Raw genomic sequence first — 18,650 nt, forward strand, 5'->3', positions numbered from 1 at the left:
AGATAGGCCTAAATAAAAATCTTACGATGCAAGTAGTAATTTGTGGTCCTTTGCATTTTATGTGGTTTAAATACGGCCTTCTTGGTGTCCGAACTTGAGTACCCCTGCACTGGCTATTCACTCGAAACAGCATGCTGAGGACATCTGCTGGTAAAAGCCGTGTAAATGCAACAAAAACAGCAAACACATGTTGTAGGCTACACATTTTGAAATCGCAGCGCGCGAGCTTAGAATAAACAGACCGTTATCGTTCGTTGGTGTGGACGCAAATATAGTTATCGCTATAGTTATCGTTCTTGGTGTGTACGGGCCTTAATAGATAGCCTACTACAAATTGTGCTGCCTAACAAATTTCAAATATTTAATCATATGCTTAAATTACATCACCAAACGTTTATGCAAAAGGCATTTCCAATTTTCTGGATTGGTTTATTGTTTTATAGGCTATAGTACTTTATTTTATGTATATTGCATTTTTTTTTTGTTGGTATAGGGTCAACTATTTTCACAGCTAAAACACTAACTTCCCCTCCCACATAGATACGGAGCACCGCACATGACATGCAAGAAAAAAAATTATGCGCATCATTTATAAATCGAGGGAACGAAATAGTAAATCGTGCGCACGATTTAGACTACTGTTTTTTTTCCTGCATGTCATGTCCGGGGCTCCGTAGATAGGCTACATAAAGTAAACTCTAATTTCATTTCCTTGTTGAGATCGCTGAAGTGGCGCTCAGTGCAGAAACGACGTCTAGCTCCACCTCTGACGACCTAATAATGGGTGGAGTTATGTTTAGCTATAGGGTTATGGGTAGGGTTAGGGTGTGGTTGGACCGTCCAGCTCCACCCATTGCATCCAGCGAGGGGGAGCAGGACTTCAAGCTCCACCCAAGGGAAAGCAAAACTTCTTTTGAGAATTTTCATGGTCTGTCCTATTTTTTTTTTACAGTCTATGGGTCTATCCAGGAGTGCTATATAATTCGGCGCTCAAGCAATAAATCTGCTTAATTGACATGTAATTTTATAAACATTAATCAAAACATATACATCATGTGTATAAATCAACGCTCTGTCTGCACCGCCTTTAAAATCCGACAGGTGGCGCTTTTGTGTAGCCGAACGAGTATTGAGCTTTCACAAAGTCCCTATCTATAATCTTTGGCTTTCAACTCCACCGTTACGAAGAAAATATCAATATGAACATGTATGGACAAATATAGGCTAAGTTATGTGCGCACAAGTATCTTTTTAACTCAAAGGTCCTTTAATAATGTCATTTATATAGCCGTTTCGCCGCAGTGCCAAATAAAAGTAGGCTATATTATGTCAACAATAAGATATTATTTGAAACGTAGACCAAATAGTCGTTTATATTTATTGGTTAGTATAATAGGCTACTAAACACAGCAACAATAACTCTCGATCAGTCAGATATGATGGTCATTGTTGTAGCAGCGATACAGTAGCTGTCAGTGTTTTTATGTTAACGCACTTTTTTTATACTCTTCCTGTTCTTCACTGCGTGCGTAAAAAACTCGCAATAACTCGCTCATGACAGCCTGACCACGCCTGAAAAGTTTGGGGCGGAGAGTCACAGCAATCTAAGTTGAAGGATCAAGACATTTTTACATTTCTCAGATTTTTTTGGCTCTTCAGAAGTGGAAAATGTCAGGAGTCGCCTCTACCCTGGCCAAGAAGAGAGCGCAGGCTGCAGGGTTTGGAACTAACGCAAATGCCACTAAATACCTCAACCAGGACTTTGAGGCGCTCAGGAGCCAGTGTCTCAGCAAAGGGACCCTGTTCTCAGACCCGTCTTTCCCAGCCGCACCCGAATCCCTGGGCTTTAAAGAACTTGGACCCAGCTCGTACAAAACCAGAGGACTAGTATGGAAAAGACCCGGGGTATGGTTTCAGTATGGGAAGTTTTAATACTGAGGGCATAGTTAATGGTTAAACGGGAAATCGTGCCTTTTTAAACTCTTATTAATTGCGTTTTAGTTGGGCCGTTTTAATCCATTTCACTTCGAAGGAGAGTTTTCATACATATGCTACTTATTTAAGTCGCGTTCTTTCGTTATGTCTGCGCTGTTTTTAATATGCCTACAAATGCATCCGACTGACGTCTCGCTGTTGCGTCTGCTGTTTTTAGGATCGCGTCATTAAGCGTTGCGTTTTAAAGCGGTACCAAAACAGTTCTCTCAACTGGAGAACAGTGTGGAAATGATATGCTAACAAAAATATTTTCTAAGAACGTTTTGCTAATATTATGAAAACGTTAAGTTATGAAAACGTTATTTCTGAATGTTTCCTGAACGTTCAAAACGTCCTGTTTTGTTTTAAATGTTTAAAAACGTTTTTTCTTAGTTATGCGAACGTTAAGGAAACATTAGAAACACCAGATAACTTTGAACACACGTTATTTTAACGTTCCTGGAAGCACAAATGGTCGTTTAGAGCCAAAAGTCTTAACGGCTTTTTTTGCCTATGTCACATCTGATAATTACTGTTGCTATAGTTACTTGAGGCTATTTCGGTTTGCAAGCGTCTGACTAACTTTTATAGTTAAACATCTTTGAAAACCATTATAAAACTTGCATACACTCATATTTTATGACTTCTTATAGTCAGACCCAAATAATTCCCATAATGCATTCTGTTCATTCTACTCCATTCAGTCCCATTGTTCACATAGATAATGCAGAACATTTTTATCAGTAAATGCATTTTATTAGAATACGGAATCCAATATGAAATGTAAATAAATACAGTCTTATTGTTTTGTGTATATGCTTTCCTTTCCACTTTGATTACATTATTACAATGTTTCATTAACGCAAATTTCAGGTGACTTATCATGTCACGCTATTATAATAATAATATTGATTGCATGCTATGATACTGCATTTCAAACATGGCTGTTCTTGGTGTCGTTTGCAGGAGCTGTGCTCGAAACCACAATTCATCATCGGTGGAGCGACACGAACGGATATCTGTCAAGGAGCTTTGGGTAAAAGGAAAATTAATTATGAGATTCTGTGTGCTAATGCTCCATGTTTGTCTAAATGTGAACCTTTTCATTATACAGACCGTGTCTCCAGGTCAACAATACAGACTGAGTCATATCTCTTCTCATTCTCCTCTCCTTATCTTAATTCTTTAAACATAGGATACCTGCAAGTCAATATTGTGTGTGTGTTTAACGTTTTAACAGCCTTAACCAGTAATTCAGCATAATGTGCACAAACGTAACACAATATTGAAACTCATTACTTTTAAAAGTAACTTTCCCCAATACTTTTCACCATCATCTGACTGGGACTCTCTCCTAAGATATTTTTACTTTAGAAGTGCTGTTTTGTGCTCTGGGCCTCTTATTTATGCCACCAACATAGTTTGCATGCAACAACAAATAGGCTGTACTACAAAAATGTGCTTTTTAATGTGGCAAAAGTGCATTTACACTTCAAAATGGTGTGTTGCGCACCTGAATGTTACATTTCTGACATGAATTGACTGAAAAAATGAATTTTCCTGTGTTTTGTCACGTACAGACGACGACATTGTCAAAACGATCCCCGTTCACACGGATCCGTGAAACGACTAAAATTGCTGCATTATTCATGCCAGGCCAGTAGTTGGCGATGTCACTTTGTAAAGAAACTACGCGGCTATAGACTAAACATGTAATACGCATGCGCATGACGTTAACGTTTTCACAAATTTGTGTTTTTGTAGTTTTCACAGAGATGATAACGGTATTGTTTTCAATAACTTGAACTTCGAATCCAGTTTTCAAAAGTTTCAGGTCCCCAAAATGCTGTTGTTGTGTAAATGAAAGACCAAAACGCATTAAACTTTTTTTTGAAAGCGGTGTCACGTAAGCGCCCCTTACTTTACTCGTTATTTGAAAAAAATAAATGTTTGATTGCATATTACGCAATGCTTGTAAATCCTGTGAAGCCCGTTGATAATTCTACAAAGCTTCTGCAATGCACCTGGTTAATTGTGTAATTCCTAGAATAAGGGCGGGTCGGTATTTGAAGGATGCCTTTAACCTAGAGCTCAATCCATTGTTATTATTGTTAACTAAGACTTGTTTTCGCCCACTGAAATAAAATAATTTTAAAAATTAGATGCAAAAACAAATTAAACTTGAAAGGAAAATTAGAAATGTTGACTTTGGTCACAGGAATAAATTACTTTTTAAAATATGTGACCCTGGACCACAAAACCAGTCATAAGGGTCAATTTTTTTTTAATTTTTTAATTTTTTTTTTTTTTGTTATACATCATTTGAAAGCTGAATAAATAAGCTAAATAAATCCATTGATGTGTGGTTTGTTAGGATAGGACATTATTTGGTAGAGATTGTAATCTGAGGGTGCAAAAAAATCAAAATATTGAGAAAATCGCCTTTAAAGTTGTCCAAACGAAGTCCTTAGCAATGCATATCCACTCACAAAAATAAATTTTTGATATATAGGAAATTTACTAAATATCTTCATGGAATATGATCTTTATTTAATATCCTAATGATTTTTGGCATAAAAGAAAAATCGATAATTTTGACCCATACAATTGCTATTGCTACAAATATACCCGTGTGACTTATGACTGGTTTTGTGGTCCAGGGTCACATATATTAACACAGAAAACAGTTATTTTAATATTGTAAAAATATTTCACAATGTATCAGTTTTTGCTATATATTTGATAAAATAAAAGCAGCCTTGGTGAACTTTTAAATGGTAGTGTATTTGGTAAAATCATAGTACATGAAAAAAAAACAAAAAAAAAAAACGGTAACACTTTACAATAAGGTTCATTAATTAACATTAGTTAAGTACATTAGTTAACATGAACTAATAATGAACTGCACTTTAAACAGCATTTATTAATCTTTGTTAATGTTAATTTCTACATTTACTAATACATTATTAAAATCTTGTTAACATTAGTTAATGCACTGTGAACTAACATGAACAAACAAAGAACAACTGTATTTTCATTAACTAACGTTAACCAAGATTAGTAAATACAGTAACAAATGTATTGCTCATGGTTAGTTCATGTTAGTTAATATATTAACTAATGTTTAACTAATGAACCTTATTGTAAAGTGTTACAAAAAAACAAAACAAAAATGGTAATAGCGTATTATATGGCTAAAAACCAAGGCAATACATAGTTCGTGTCCAAAAGTACGGTACACTCACACAGTGTAATTCCTAGAATAAGGGCGGGTCAGTATTTGAAGGATGCTTTTAACCTAGAGCTCAATCCATTGTTATTATTGTTAACTAAGACTTGTTTTCGCTTACTGAAATAAAATAATATTAAAAATTAGATGCAAAAAAAAAATTAACTTAAAAGGAAAATTAGAAATGTTGACTTTGCAACTAACTGAAAGAAAAAAGTAAAATTACTAAAACAAAAACTAAAATAAAAATAAAGCTAGCTAAAAATGACAAAATCTCAACAAAACAACTAAAATTTAAAATAAAATGAAACTAAAAACATAAAATGAAAATATAAAAATAACAGCCAAAAATACTATAACAGTATATAAACAATCCTAAAATAGCAACTGAAGGCTCGTACCGTTTACGTCTCTCTTGTAGCTTCACGCTGGTAACTTTAGTAACAACACACTCCGTTTCTACACACAATCTCACTTTCTTTTGCCTCATTCCTGACTGATTTACTGAGCCAAACACATAATCCAAACCACCCAATGTAGAAACTAGCCAGAGGGATTTTGAACAGAACCGTTCTTGTTATTAAAGACTGCAGTTAAAGAGAGGAAAACCTGGCATTATTTATCCTGTAGAGTCTTGCATTAAAAACACGCACGCTTAATGTGATACATGTGTCAGACTGCAGGAAAAGCAGCCTATTGTCTCTCGAGGAGGGTGGATTCAAGTCTCTGTATTTCTACATGCATCTGCTTTCTCAGACTTGCAGCTCACCACTTGCGTGACATTAAAACCACAGTGGCACTCAATGGCTGCTCTGATTCGATCATGAGTTTAATGTGTATCCCTCAAAATGTGTCTTTTCTTGTTTGCCTGCAGGCATTTGAATGGCATTAAAGTTGCATTCCAAATGCAAATGCAAATATATATATATATATACATACCATATTACATATCTAAAAAAGACTTTAGTGAATACAAACCTCTATGTGGCATGTTTCAGCTCCAGACCACAGAGCTGTTGTAAACACACAGTGAAACATCACATTCTCACTTCCTGTCTCTCTTTATCTCAGGTGACTGCTGGCTGCTAGCGGCCATTGCCTCCCTGACCCTGAATGAAGAAGTTCTGGCCCGAGTGGTGCCCGGCGGACAGGGCTTTGGTGACAATTATGCTGGAATCTTCCATTTCCAGGTATCTGCAGTAAATATGTCACTATGCATTGGTGTTCATGTTACAATATAAATTCATTAGCATGATAATGAACAATGCATACATTATTTTTCTGGAGTGGTTTGTTGCCTATTGCATATAATTGTATTATTATGCTAAGTACATAACAAAGAGATAGTTCACCCAAAAATGAGAATTCTGTCATCATTTACTCATCCTCAAGTTGTTCCAAACATGTATGAGTTTCTTTCTTCTGCTGAACACAAAAGAAGATATTTTGAAGAATGTTTGCAACCATTGATTTCTATAGTATTTTCAATGGGGGACCAGAAACTCTTACCGACATTCTTCAAAATATATATATATTTTTTGTGTTCAGCAGAAGAAAGAAACTCATACAGGTTTAGAACAATTTGAAGGTGAGTAAATGATGACAGAATTTGTATTTTTGTGTGAACTATCCCTTTAAAATACTGTGGTGGTACAGTGATGGTATTTAACGATAATACCATGGTACATTTTATATACAGTATATCATGCAAACTATATTCATCTACCATTATGTTTGTGCTACAACAAGGAATACTATTGTATTACCATGGTACCTAAAATATATTGTATTACATTATTACCATAGCAAATGTCCAAAACACCTTAGCACCATATTCAAAAAACATGTCTGAACAAACATGGTAATACTATAGTACATGTTCCAGGAAAAAACAAACAAACATAGTAATATAATAGGCCCAAAAAAGTCATGTTAATACATAGTTCATATCCAAAAAATCATAGTATTATATAATTTTAGTAATAGTACTATATTTCTTTAAATAGTTGCTGTTCTTTTAAACTTTCTAGTCACCAGAGAATCCTGTTTTTTTTTTATTAAGAAGCACAACTGTTTTTGACATTGATAATAATAATAAATGTTTCTTGAGCAGCAAATCAGCATATTATAATGATTTCTGAAGGATCATGTGACACTGGAGACTGGAGTAATGATGCTGAAAATCAGTTTTGATCACAGGAATAAATTACTTTTTAAAATATGTGACCCTGGACCACAAAACCATTGCTACAAACATACCCATGCGACTTACGACTGGTTTTGTGGTCCAGGGTCACATATATTAACACAGAAAACAGTTATTTTAAATAAATATTATATTGTAAAAAATATTTCACAATATACTGTATCAGTTTTTGCTATATATTTGATCAAATAAAAGCAGCCTTGGTGAACTTTTAAATGCTAGTGTATATATACCAAAGTACATGACAACAAAACATGGTAGTAGCATATTATATGGCTAAAAACCAAGGCAATACATAGTTCAAAAGTCCAAATATATGGTACTGTGTGCCCAGAAAAGCACTTTTTTGTTAGATTTTCTTATTACCTTTAATGCAGAGTTTGACTGTAAGTTTATATATTGATGTCTTTGCAGTTTAACACACATTTTGAGTTTGAGTCTGCACCCTCTATTCTTTAGTTCTGGCAGTTTGGCGAGTGGGTGGATGTTGTTATTGACGATCGGCTGCCAGTGAAAGACGGTGAGCTGGTGTTTGTTCACTCCGCCGAGGGAAACGAATTCTGGAGCGCCCTGCTGGAGAAGGCCTATGCTAAGTTAGTTTGTTTTTTCTTGTGTTCTTGTGTTTGGAAGACTATTACTCACAGCAGTTATCTGACAACTGCCTGAACCAGAAACTCAGCTTATTTGTGGAACTTACTTTCTAAGAAAAAACAACAGGATAAACAAGTGTTTTCCTTTAGGGTTGTCAGTTGATTTGATTACTCACTAGTAAATTGTTTTTACTAGTTTTTTGTTGTTGTTGTTGTTGTAAATGTGGCATCACATTCAATTTTAATAAATTCAATATTTAAATGTGAAAAAAATCTAATTAATTTTTGTATTAATTATTAACATTTCTAAAGAATTTTAATTTAATATATAAATATATTTAATGCATTTGCCAATGAAACGTCTAGTCCCCAAAAAAAGTGGTTGCTGAACTTTGCATACAAGTACAGAAGGCTTTACCCACAGCAGGTGTATTCCTGTAATAAGGGTGTGACATTTTGTGTAGTATGGTTTTAACCACGGTCTAGCTTTTCACTCCCTTGCTATATTTCTCTTATTCTTTGCTGTTATCATTGCCAGCCGAACACATAATGTTAACACCTGTTGTTTGTTGCATGTGGCCTACTAATTTTGGAACCCCCATGTGAATTATGGGAATTGCCCCTCCCACAAGCGGTGACGTCATGCATGAGCATTTATTATAGGAATTAAATAGAGTGCTGCAGTGATGACGAATTTTTGTAGGCTGACCCAGAAGTTAGCATCACCCTCGTTCCTCGACAAAAACCCAATAGGATTTTTCCATTGGCTTATGGATTATTGCAGAAAATAAGCTCTGTGACCAAGAAAAGTTTATGATTCTGGCACGTTTGTAAAAGCCTAAACAATCATCAGTCATTGGCTATAAATGAACTGATTTGTTTCTGTGTTTTGGCCTACAATCTTTGTATAGTATCAAACATGTTGTTTAATAGGATTTACAATTACAGTTTCTCTAAATGAGACTGGCTTATAGTGCTTAAATAGTTTTTCAAATGAAAGTCAAAGACATGTGCGTACATGTCGTTTCATAGCTCTAACGGTGCGTTTTATTGTTTCTGGCAGAGTGAACGGCTGTTATGAAGCCCTGTCTGGAGGATCCACCAGTGAGGGTTTTGAGGATTTCACTGGAGGCATTGCTGAGAACTACGACCTAAGTAAACCGCCATCCAACATGTTTCAGATCATCCAGAAAGCCCTGGAGGCTGGAGCTTTGCTAGGCTGCTCCATCGATGTGAGATTCCACTGCCTACACTCACGACACTCATAAATTACTAGTGTTTTATGTAAATCTGTGTGTGTTCATATTTAATTGAGCATCAAATAACTTTTTACAGAACAAATTTCACCAGAATAATGACACCAAAAAGTTAAACAGCATTTGAACTCAAGCTGGAAATAACTTCTGGGTCATAAGCTCCGCCCTTTGTTAGATATCCCTGTTTAATGCTTAATTCTATGATGTAGATCACTAGTGCTGCTGATTCAGAAGCCGTCACCCGTCAGAAGCTGGTGAAAGGCCATGCCTACTCACTCACGGGGGCAACAGAGGTATGAATAAAGTTATTGGCAGGCTCTTTTTTAATGACAGAATTATTACATTTTGTCAATAGAGTACATGCTATTTTGCTTCAGGTGAACTATCGTGGCCGCAAGGAGAAGCTGGTTCGTATGCGCAACCCTTGGGGGCAGGTGGAGTGGACCGGAGCCTGGAGTGACAAGTACGGTTTGATTACCTCCAGCACCAGAGATACAATTTAAGTTCATCGGTATACTAATATAATTTGCTAAACGTAACTGAAATAGCAAAAGTTATTCAGAAATTGTTGACTAAAAATTTGACGAAAAACTGTTGCAAAATTTTTACGCATGTGTTAGTGCGTAAAATCTGTGTACAAATGTTTTCACAAAAAAATCATGATTCATCAATAACTTTCGAACTAAAATCTATTCTACATTTACGAAAAAGGTAGGACAACGGAAACCACATGTACGCAAAAATCACATACTCTGGGTGTCCTCATACGGACCTCCTAAACGGACATGGTGATGGAAAAAAATATGAACTTGGAGGAAAAATTATATTTCAAAGCTTTTGCTTTCTTTCACAATGTTTTGCGTTCCCTCGCAAAATGTTTGCATTACTTTGATAAACTTTGCATTCGTTTTCAAACCTTATGAAGGCAAAGTTTCTCAGGTGAATGCAAAAGCATTGAAACATATTTTTAGAAGGACTTTTAGAACTATATCTTAATCATTATCGTTATAGCTATCAACCTTGATGTAAATAGGCCTTTAGAAAAGCTGCATTATTGCTTGAGCTGCAAGATTCCTGTGCAGAAATGTGTAAGTACAGCTGGCTAATGAGAGGTCTGTAATCTGGGTCTGTATAAAAGGTGTTTGAACTTTTTTTTAGGATGGCACATTGCCATTGCTCGAGGATCTTTCTGTCTTCAGAGAGTGTCATATGCTTGTTAAGAGCACCAAAAGTCTGTGAAAGAAAGGTGTGGAAAGCCCTTATATGGAGACAGCTGTGTTTTATGCAAATTACTAACCTTGGACACAACCTCCCTCAATTAGAATACTCCAAATTCATTAACATTAGAAATTCATATGCGTATGCACTTGTGAATTAGGGGACATTTTTCATGAGAAGTTCTCATGTGTGCACACATATACAAATAATCCACACAAAATATTAAAGAGTAAGACCCAATGTTTACTCTGTGTTATTTCAGATGACAGTTTTTGTTAAACGTTGATGTTGTCAGGTGGCGGCAAGGAAGAGAAGTGGATCCAATTGCAGTAAAGTTTATTTTAGAAAAAAAGATAAACGGAGTAAATGCAAGCTATGGTGCGGATATGGGAAGTCCAAACAAGAAACATAACATAAAACCAGGCAGAAGAAATCCAAGCAAAAACTAGTTATGTGACATTTGACACCAAACTTTGAAGCTTGTTTTAAAAAAACAAAACATCTCACAGTGAAGCGCTGTACTGGAGCTTGAGTAATTTTGCCATAACCACATGATCTGTGACGTCTGAAGCTTCGTTTTCGCACACAACCACATGACTAAAAAAGTTCATGTGACTACAGTGGTTCAAAACCTTAATTCAACAATATCTAGTGACGGGCGATTTCAAAGCACTGCTTCATGAAGCTTCGAAGCTTTACAGATCTTTTGTTTCGGAGCATGTATCAGTTTGTATTTATTCCCAGTTCATAAGTACTTTAACTGACCATTCTATTTTGATAATACATGCCTAAACTTGCCTATTTTTTCCCCAGATATGTATTCACAAACTCATTTATTCAAATTGTGTGAGTAACATGACATGTGACAGACTATTTTTTCATTGTTTTATACACTTTTCGTAGCACAAACTGATTTATTACATGAAACAGTCCAAAAATGGCTGGGTTGTCTGGGACGCACAGGCAGCGTTTTCCACCTTTTGACCACAAAATGTCGTTAGTGTGCACCGTTTTGAAAAGCTTCAAGTAATGAACCTTTTTACGATACAGTTGAGGGGAAAGCTTCGATGCTTCGCAAAGCTTCATTTCATCATCACTAGCAAAAACACTATTTCAAACAAGGCAGAAACAAACGCAACAATTTTACAAGGGAGATGTAAAGACAGTGACTGACAAACAAAGACTGAAACACAGAGCTATAAATACAGCTAAATACAGAGGAGCTAACAAGATAACAAGGCACTAACAAGAAACAGGTGGAGGTGATTAATCGCCATGGAAACAAACAAGGGAAACTATGGTAACAAACAAAGCAGCAATAGAAACAAAGGAAACAGGAACAAATCACAGGGGTTGAAACCAAAGCCACTGGAAGGCAAGCCTGCAACCTTTATCCAAAAATGCGTAACGGCTAATCCTAACACTCCGGCTCTGGTGGTACGCATAGGCGGTACGCAGCAAAGGAGTTTTGAACGGCGGGCACTGATGTCACTGCCATTAGGCACAATAGGCTGAGAGGTGCCGCACGTGATTAAGCTTTTTCCAATGATACAGACCCTCTCATCTCCCTGTAATATACAATCTCTGTTGAAACACTCAAACAAGGGGATCAGAAAATACACTTCAAAATAAAAGTCCTACAACACAAAACTCGGGAAACAATACAGGAATGTAACAGATAATTGTTGAATATTTGGTTTAAATTTGGACTTTGTAGTGCAGTTTTTATTTTATTTTCATCAGCTAAAATTAGATAAACATATAACCGTCCACATTTCCATATGTGGCCTATCCAGAATTCATTAGTCGCCCCTGTTGAACAACAGTGTGAATTATGACAGTATTTGGAAGTTAGTCATTTATAACAGAGGTCAGAAGATTTAAATGTACAGTGCAAAAAAACTATTTCATTTTAAGGGTCAATGAGAGTATGTAAAATGCACATGACTGTTTGTGGTGCAAGAAATCTTGACTGTGGATAGAAGTGTAGAATATGGCTTCTGTTGAATTCATAGTTTTTTATGGAGTACTTTGGAACTCATTTGGAGATGATAGCATCGCTATAACACACTAAACTGCGGATGGTTATCTGAATTGTTTATTACTTTTTCCTTTAGTTCATCTGAATGGAACAGTGTTGCGGCTTCAGAGCGGCCGAACGTCTGCGCTGAGGATGGTGAATTCTGGTGCGTTTACAAGCTTGCTGTATTTACAACTACAATATAGGACATTAAAATTTTTTCATACATTATATTATATCATACGTATAATATGTTTTCTCTGTTTGTTCAGGATGTCATTCTCAGATTTCCTGAGCCATTACTCTCGTATAGAGATCTGCACTCTGACCCCGGACGCCATCACTAGCGATTCGGTAAAACACTGGGCCGTGACAAACCACGACGGCACTTGGAGGAAAGGCTCCACCGCTGGGGGCTGCAGAAACAACCCTTGTAAGCCACAAAAGAACCGCAAACACACCATAAAGCATCGTGAATCAGATTCAGATTTCATTACAAAAAATGATTCACATGGACAAAGTTTGGTTGTTGTTTTTTTTTTTTTTTATAATATAGCTAGACGCTGCTTTCATTCATTGAGTTTTTTTTGTTGCGCATCGTGGAATTTATTCAGTAAATGTGTTTCCATTGCAGTTTTATGCGCATGTTTTCTTAGTGGATAGAAAAATTATCCAACTCAATTAAGTGCATATGTTCTTTTATGCGCATTTTAAAGGGGCCATGACATAAGAAATCACATTTGCCTTGATCTTTTGACATATAAGAGGTCTTTGTACCATTTAAACATCCTCCAAAAATGGCTCGTTTGGATAATGCTATGTCACACAAGCAAATACATTTGACAAATAGTTATACATCATTGCACCATAGGCCCCGCCCACTGGCTTAATGGCCAAATGCTTAATGGCTGACATTTGCCTACACTGGATGTAAGCGTCACGTCAAATGCAAATAGAACCCATTATAATCAGTGACACTGTCTACACCAGGGGTGTCCAGTCCGGCTCCTAATAATCGTTTTACTGCAAATATATATATATTTTTGTGTGTGCAAAAAACATTATTAACATTATAAGTAGAGATGCACCGATACTAAATTTCTCCGCCGATACCAATAGCTGATTATTCAGAATGATGTCGGTCATGCCGATAGTTTGAAAAAAAATCTCTCCCAAATAATGTTGCAAACTATACAGGGAACCCTCTCATTTGGTACACTATAATATTAGAGGTTACAGTTAACAACAGAGGTATTATATTCAGCTCCTGTTTATTTTCAGATATAATAATAATAATAATAATAAATAATAATAATAATGAAATGTTTGTATAAAACTTCATTAGGTATAGTTTTCAAAAGCAGTTGACTTCATGGCAAATTTATTCAAACATAAAATTAACAGTAAGCACTCTATTTTTTTTTTTTCCTAACTAAGGAACTGTGAACCAGTGTTGCCAATTTAGAGATTTTGTCACTAGATTTAGTAACTTCACCGCCCCTTTTGAAACTTTTTTTCAAAAGTTTAGGGACAAATCTAACAACTTTTTGAACAAACCTTATCTAGAATCTTATTTTGCCCACTGATCTATATTCATATTTATATAGATCAATGAATTTGCCATTATGATGTCATCTGGTGACATTTAGCTACTAGTTTTAGTTACTTTCAACTGAAAGCAATTGGCAACACTGCTGTGAACATTGGAAAACTTTCCTGAGGTAAACGTGACATGATGTGACATATTGTTCACAAGCTGTTTTATTGACGTCTTTCCGCGGTTAAAACACAGATTAAGTGATTACATGAGACATGATACATTTTGGTAAGTTGTACTGTATCTTTCAACATACCTTTTGATGTTCATGCTTGTTTTTCGAGATATAACTTGTTTTAATGTGGAAGAAAAGACTTGTTATACTTGACTCTGTAAGACTTGACTCTGGTGCCGCAGCGATCTGTCACATCACATTTAAGAGCGTCAAAATGCTATTTATTGTTTGAATTTCGTGATAAAATGGACAGAATTTAAAAACTAAGACTTTTTTATCAGAAGTAACAAAGAACAAAGCTCTTTGCGATTATTGGATGGGAGGCGCTACTAATAATGTTTGATGTAGCAAAAAAACAAACAACAACAAAAAAAAAAACGAAGACCTAACAACCTTGGCTTGAACTACGGGTGATTCAAAGGTTCAAAAACAGCCTGCTTTAACGTTGTTTTTTTTAACTGTTAATGCATTATTGTCACATTAACTAAATCACAAGAGAGATTTTCGTCACACACAGTATGTATGAGTTGCCGTTTGAACACGTTTTTCCGCACCCTTTTGATTCACAGGATATAATCGACCCTGATCATCGGCTGTTTTTAAACAAAGAACAGATAATAATAGCTTTTATTGGCTGATACTGATTGTTGGCTGATTCATCGGTGCATCTCTAAATTATAAGTGAACCTCAAGGAATATATTAAAATAATTTTAAAAGTCCATGTCATGACCCTTTAAGATTTTATCCGCATCTTAGTGTTACAAAGATCATTTGGTTTGGTTTATTTAATAATATTGCTGACGGCTGCATCCATTCATTGCTCAGACACATTCTGGATGAATCCTCAATATGTGATTAAGCTGAGTGACGAAGATGACGATCCAAATGATAATGAGGTGGGCTGCAGTTTCGTTGTCGGTCTGATCCAGAAGAACCGGCGCCGCCTGAGGAAAATGGGAGAGGACATGCACACTATCGGCTTTGCTATTTATGAGGTGGGTGGAGACACAAAGAGCAGTCTAAACATTGTGATTATGATGGATGGAGAGGAAAGGAACACAAGTACTTCAATAGAACTCCCAGATTACATTTGAACGACATTCAAATAAACGTTTTTTTGTTTGCTTCCACAGGTACCTCCTCAGGTAAGCAATAAACTACAAAGAGGGGGGTGACTTTTCTCTTGACCAATCATATATGAGAGTTCACATTAGTCACAGCCTTTCTGTCTCGCTGATTGTCCTTTGTCTCCATCAGTTTCAGGGTCAGCGGGACGTGCACCTCGATAAGAACTTCTTCCTGACGCACGGACAGAAAGCTCGCTCTGAGACTTTCATTAACCTGAGGGAGGTCTGCACACGCTTCAAATTGCCTCCAGGAGAGTACCTTGTTGTGCCATCCACCTTCGAACCCAACAAGGATGGAGACTTTTGCCTTCGCGTCTTTTCTGAAAAACAGACTGAAACACTGTAAAGTATCAAATCTGTGTGGGGTTTCCCTACTTAAAGGCACAATATGTAAGATTTTTGGATCAAAATATCCAAAAACCACTAGAACAATGTTGTACTTACATTGACCCAAATGTTTCCAAGAATGTTTAAATCCAGAGAAATCAGCAATTTTAACCAGTGTAATGGCCCATGTCATTGAATCCCCTGTCAATGACGTTAAACGTAACTTTAATTTTAACTTTAATCTTAAAATAAACATAAACAGCAAAACAAAAGGAGCAGCAGTGGCCAACTGTGGCAAATAAGCACAATAAAATCAGCAGCATAAAATGTCCCAGGCTATTGGCCCCACCCTTCTTCATACCACAGTAACATTATGAATATGAAGAAATCATGAACATGATTTCTGCCTGAGTCCCGTCAGATTGCTATCCATCAGCTGTGGCGGTTAAGAAAACAACTCCCATGATTCCACGCTCATTCATGTGTCATGAAGCTATGCCTTTGTTGTTGTTTTGAATAAGCAACCTCTAGCGGCGAAACTTACATACTGTGCCTTTAATGCCAATATGCAACTGTATGTATTTTTATTTCAAATACTTGGTTATGAATTTATTTGATTGGATAATCTTATGTTTTCTCCTAGACCATGTGATGACCCTGTGGATGCTGAATTACCTGATGTAAGTAACTCAACAGACAGTTTTTATGAAATGCTTTTAAAAGTCAACAGTGTTACACTAGCTATGTTTCCATCCAAAGCTGCTAATTCAGTTCATAGGGAAAATTGGAATATCACATAAAACATTTGCGAATAAAGCAGTGTTTCTTTCCCATGTGTTCACGAGAACAAGGCAGCATATCTTCCAGGCAGTCAAGTTATCTAGTCACATGATCTATTGAGTCAAAGTCACATGTTTTTTTGTTGCACATCAAAGAGTTTATTCGGTAAATGTGTTTCCATCATAGTTTATGAGCGTGTCTTCTTATCAGATGATAAGAGGAAAAAAATTATCTGCCTCAATTGAGTATGTGTTTTTTATTCACATTTTAAGATTTTATCTGCATCTTGGCATTTCCATTGCCTTCAACAACAAGAATAAATTAATAAATAATTATTATCATCATCATCATCATCATCATAATAACAATAATAATATTTTGGGTTGTAATCAACATTTTGCCACAAATGTTGCTGATAAGTCATACTTAACCTGGAATTTTCCTTTAAAATGTGCTTCCTCATGTTTTCAGGAGACTGTCTCAGACGCTGAAGTTGATTCTGGATTCAGAGGCATGTTCGTAAAACTTGCTGGAGCTGTAAGTGGAGACAACTTGTTATGCAGTAAAAATTTATATTTTCTGAAAAGCAGAACACCCAATGCATACTTCTCTCGGTAGGACATGGAAATCTCCGCCACAGAGCTCATGACTATCTTAAACAAAATCATTGCGAAACGTGAGTACTCTTGCATCCTTCAGTTTTCACTCAAGATCTAAGGAGGAGTCTAAGGAGCTATGTGTTGTTTTGTAGGAACTGACATAAAGACAGACGGCTTCAGTTTGGAGACGTGTCGTGTCATGGTGAACCTCATGGATGTATCCTCTCAGCTGCAACTGCTTACATTTTTTTTGTGTGTTAACGTGACATATGTGCTTGAGTCAGGAATTACAAAAAAATGATGTGTTGTTGTACTGTAAGTTTCACTTAACTTTATCTCAGGACAGTGGGAATGGAAAACTGGGTCTGGGAGAATTCGCTACTCTGTGGAAGAAAGTGCAGAAATACCTTGTAAGAGGTCCTAAAACCCATAAGGCTATAACATAATTAACTATATAGCATTATTTTTAACATGTTGTCTTATTTTATAATCACCCCAGGGAATTTACAAGAAGAATGACTTGGATAATTCAGGAACCATAAGCACTCCAGAGCTGCGTTTAGCACTGAAAGAGGCCGGTGAGTCAATTCAGACTCAGATACTCGCATATATATACAAGCAAAAATACCATTTTGGGGGCATTTTTTAATATTCACTGCTTATGTTCTCTTTCCTCTCCTAGGTTTCTGTCTCAATAACACTATATTTCAGCTGCTGGTAGCACGTTACGCCGAGACAGACATGACCCTTGACTTTGATAACTTTGTGGCCTGCCTCATGCGTCTGGAGATGATGTTCCGTAAGTCCCTTGGGTGTTTGTTTATCAAATATTTTGGAGTGAATGCATTTCATCATATTTAGATTTAACAGATTTGACCCTAAAATCTGCATAGAAAATGTCTGCAGATTGTGTATAGGCATGCTTATGTAGGGTCAGCGCCCCCTGTAGTGCTGGAGATGAAGATGTTTTTGATCATTAGTGAATATGTCTCTCATTTCCAGGGGTGTTCAAAAAGCTGGATGCCCACAAGACTGGCTTCATTGAGCTGGACTTTCAGCAGGTTTGTCATGCTATAACATTTTTTTTTTTTTTTTTTTTTTTTTAAATGTTGACAAATATTTTAAACACATTTTCTGTATTTTTTTTTTTAGTGGCTGAACTTTACCATGATTTAGAAGACTCTCCACCAGACCACACCACTCACAAATGAATTATTAAGATTACATGTGTTAAAATTTTAAAGATTTTTTTTTTTTTTAATTTTATTTTTTAAATTGTCTGTTGCACTTTTGACCAGTCTTACTTCCAAATGTTGCATGATTTTATTGTGTTTGATATTTCCACACTATTTTGTTTACAAATGGAAGCTTTATTGAACCAGGAGAATCTTAACCACTGTGTAAAAAAAGTGTGTGCAATTTTTTTTTCCCTCCAAAGGACATTATTAAACACTTTTGAAACGATACGAACTTGTATTTTTGTACATGACTGGAAGTTACTAAATAGGCACTTCCGGTCCCTTTAAGGCTCTTCGCAGAACGTTTACATTT

General features: G+C 36.1%; 1 protein-coding gene across 2 annotated transcripts; it reads left to right on the forward strand.

Annotated features, from left to right (window-relative positions):
• Nucleotides 1–1,549: 1,549 nt before the first annotated feature.
• Nucleotides 1,550–18,565, forward strand: capn2b (calpain 2, (m/II) large subunit b). 2 transcript variants are annotated; one of them, XM_051908014.1, is made up of 21 exons: nucleotides 1,550–1,905; nucleotides 2,941–3,010; nucleotides 6,275–6,393; nucleotides 7,869–8,002; nucleotides 9,063–9,231; nucleotides 9,465–9,548; nucleotides 9,633–9,718; nucleotides 12,591–12,659; nucleotides 12,766–12,926; nucleotides 15,092–15,261; nucleotides 15,400–15,411; nucleotides 15,524–15,735; nucleotides 16,364–16,400; nucleotides 16,972–17,037; nucleotides 17,119–17,176; nucleotides 17,252–17,316; nucleotides 17,441–17,509; nucleotides 17,599–17,677; nucleotides 17,782–17,898; nucleotides 18,102–18,160; nucleotides 18,252–18,565. In XM_051908014.1, the coding sequence occupies exons 1-21, from the start codon at nucleotides 1,669–1,671 to the stop codon at nucleotides 18,273–18,275; spliced, it is 2,097 nt and encodes a 698-aa protein (XP_051763974.1). In that variant the 5' UTR covers nucleotides 1,550–1,668; the 3' UTR covers nucleotides 18,276–18,565. The 2 variants fall into 2 exon arrangements, with proteins under 2 accessions (XP_051763974.1, XP_051763975.1); XM_051908015.1 differs by lacking the exon at nucleotides 15,400–15,411.
• The last annotated feature ends 85 nt before the right edge of the window (nucleotides 18,566–18,650 follow it).

This window comes from Ctenopharyngodon idella, chromosome 10, assembly GCF_019924925.1.
Source record: "Ctenopharyngodon idella isolate HZGC_01 chromosome 10, HZGC01, whole genome shotgun sequence".
Classification (NCBI taxonomy): domain Eukaryota; kingdom Metazoa; phylum Chordata; class Actinopteri; order Cypriniformes; family Xenocyprididae; genus Ctenopharyngodon; species Ctenopharyngodon idella.

What these genes read in the sequence shown, in the direction of transcription:
- capn2b (XM_051908014.1), top strand. Translation starts at nt 1,669, where the DNA reads ATGTCAGGAGTCGCCTCTACCCTGGCCAAGAAGAGAGCGCAGGCTGCA. An exon ending in TTTAGCACTGAAAGAGGCCG is followed by an intron (nt 17,678 to 17,781) that starts GTGAGTCAATTC and finishes TTCCTCTCCTAG; the next exon opens with GTTTCTGTCTCAATAACACT. An exon ending in TTGAGCTGGACTTTCAGCAG is followed by an intron (nt 18,161 to 18,251) that starts GTTTGTCATGCT and finishes TTTTTTTTTTAG; the next exon opens with TGGCTGAACTTTACCATGAT.